Source organism: Meleagris gallopavo, unplaced genomic scaffold (assembly GCF_000146605.3).
Source record: "Meleagris gallopavo isolate NT-WF06-2002-E0010 breed Aviagen turkey brand Nicholas breeding stock unplaced genomic scaffold, Turkey_5.1 ChrUn_random_7180001856826, whole genome shotgun sequence".
In the NCBI taxonomy this organism is placed as follows: domain Eukaryota; kingdom Metazoa; phylum Chordata; class Aves; order Galliformes; family Phasianidae; genus Meleagris; species Meleagris gallopavo.
The window spans coordinates 1-1,385 of NW_011122957.1; the positions used below are offsets into that span (position 1 = coordinate 1).

The 1,385-nt window shown below is 62.6% G+C and overlaps 1 protein-coding gene across 1 annotated transcript in view; it reads right to left on the bottom strand.

The window, feature by feature from the left end:
- Positions 1-6: 6 nt before the first annotated feature.
- The window catches only part of LOC109364428 (bromodomain-containing protein 4-like), a gene marked incomplete at its 3' end in the record, with an annotated part of 25,909 nt that continues 24,530 nt past the window's right edge, over positions 7-1,385 (bottom strand). Inside the window, 5 exon segments of the mRNA XM_019611068.1 lie at positions 7-62; positions 65-179; positions 268-479; positions 996-1,126; positions 1,205-1,368. Of these exon segments, the coding sequence (XP_019466613.1) occupies positions 7-62; positions 65-179; positions 268-479; positions 996-1,126; positions 1,205-1,361 (671 nt within the window).

Below are 1,385 nucleotides of genomic sequence, written 5' to 3' on the forward strand. Positions count from 1 at the left end.
GGCGACCGTGCCTGCTGCTGCTGCTGCTGCTGCTGCTGCTGCTGCTGTTGCTGCTGCTGCTGTGTTGCTGCTGCTGTTGCTGCTGCTGCTGCTGCTGCTGCTGCTGCTGCTCCTGGCGTCGCCGCACCTCCTCGTGCACCCGGCGCGCCTGCTCCATGGCGTCCTCGTCGTCACGGCTCCTGCAACAGCCCCACGTCGGAGCTTTGGCAAAGGCTGAACGCCCCGACATCCCCCCCCAAAGGGGGTCGGGGGGGTCGATGGCCTCACCTCATCCTTTCCTGCTCCCGTCTCAGCCGTTCCTTCTCCCTCTCCACCTGCTCTGCCTGAGCTTTCAGCGCCTTCTCCCGCTCCTCCTTCTCCCGCGCCGCCCGTTTGAACTGCTCAAAGCTGTCGCTGGAGGATTTGGCGGTGGAGGACGGGGTGGTGGGATGTTTCTGGACCAGGCTGGCCCAAGAGCCCATGTTCTTGATTTTTAGGTCCTGAGGTAAGGAGGAAGGGGGATGGGGAGGGTTGGGGGGGACGCTGAGCGCGTGGCCGTCGGTCAACCCCAAAAATAAGAAGGGTCTCATAAGGTTGAAGAGGGACCGGCTCCTTTCCGATCCCCTCTGATGGGCAGATTGCTGCTCTGACATCCATGGAATGAGGGAATGGGCTGGGGTGGGTTGGGAGGGTCCTCAAAGATCATAGAACTACAGAACGGGATGGGCTGGGAGGGTCCTTAATGATCACAAAACCATCAGATGGGTTGGGGTTGGGTTGGGAGGGTCCTTAAAGACCACAAAACCATCAGATGGGTTGGCGTTGGGTTGGGAGGGTCCTTAATGATCACACAACCATCAGATGGGTTGGGGTTGGGTTGGGAGGGTCCTTAAAGATCACCGAACCACGAGGTCCCAGCACAGTTGGATTGAAAGGGAGCTCAGAACCCCCCCAGCCCTGGGCACCTCCAGGGACGGGCGTCGTTTTGGGGTTTTTCCCTCTGGGGAGGAACGCACCTTTTTAGGGGCGACGGGCGTTTTGGGTTCCTGCTTCTGCCTCTCCTTGTCCTGCACGCCCGGCGGCGGCGCGTTCTGCTCGGGGGGTCTGATGACGGGCCGCCCACCCTCCATGGGCTTCATCTCCGTTCCTGCAACAACGGCGGCCCCGTGAGCTGCGGTCCCACGCGGGTCCCCGCGCCCACCCGGAGCCGGGGGTCGGCACTCACTCTGCGGGATGTGGGCGGGGGGTTTGATGCTCTCGGGGTGTTTCGGGGGGTCCTGCCGCAAAGGGGGGCTGAAGGTTTCGTTCCGGATGACGGGAGAATGCATCTTCTCCTCCTTCACCACCATGGGCTGCGATTGCACGACGGAGGCGGATCGCATCTCCTGCCACGGAGCAGAGCGGGG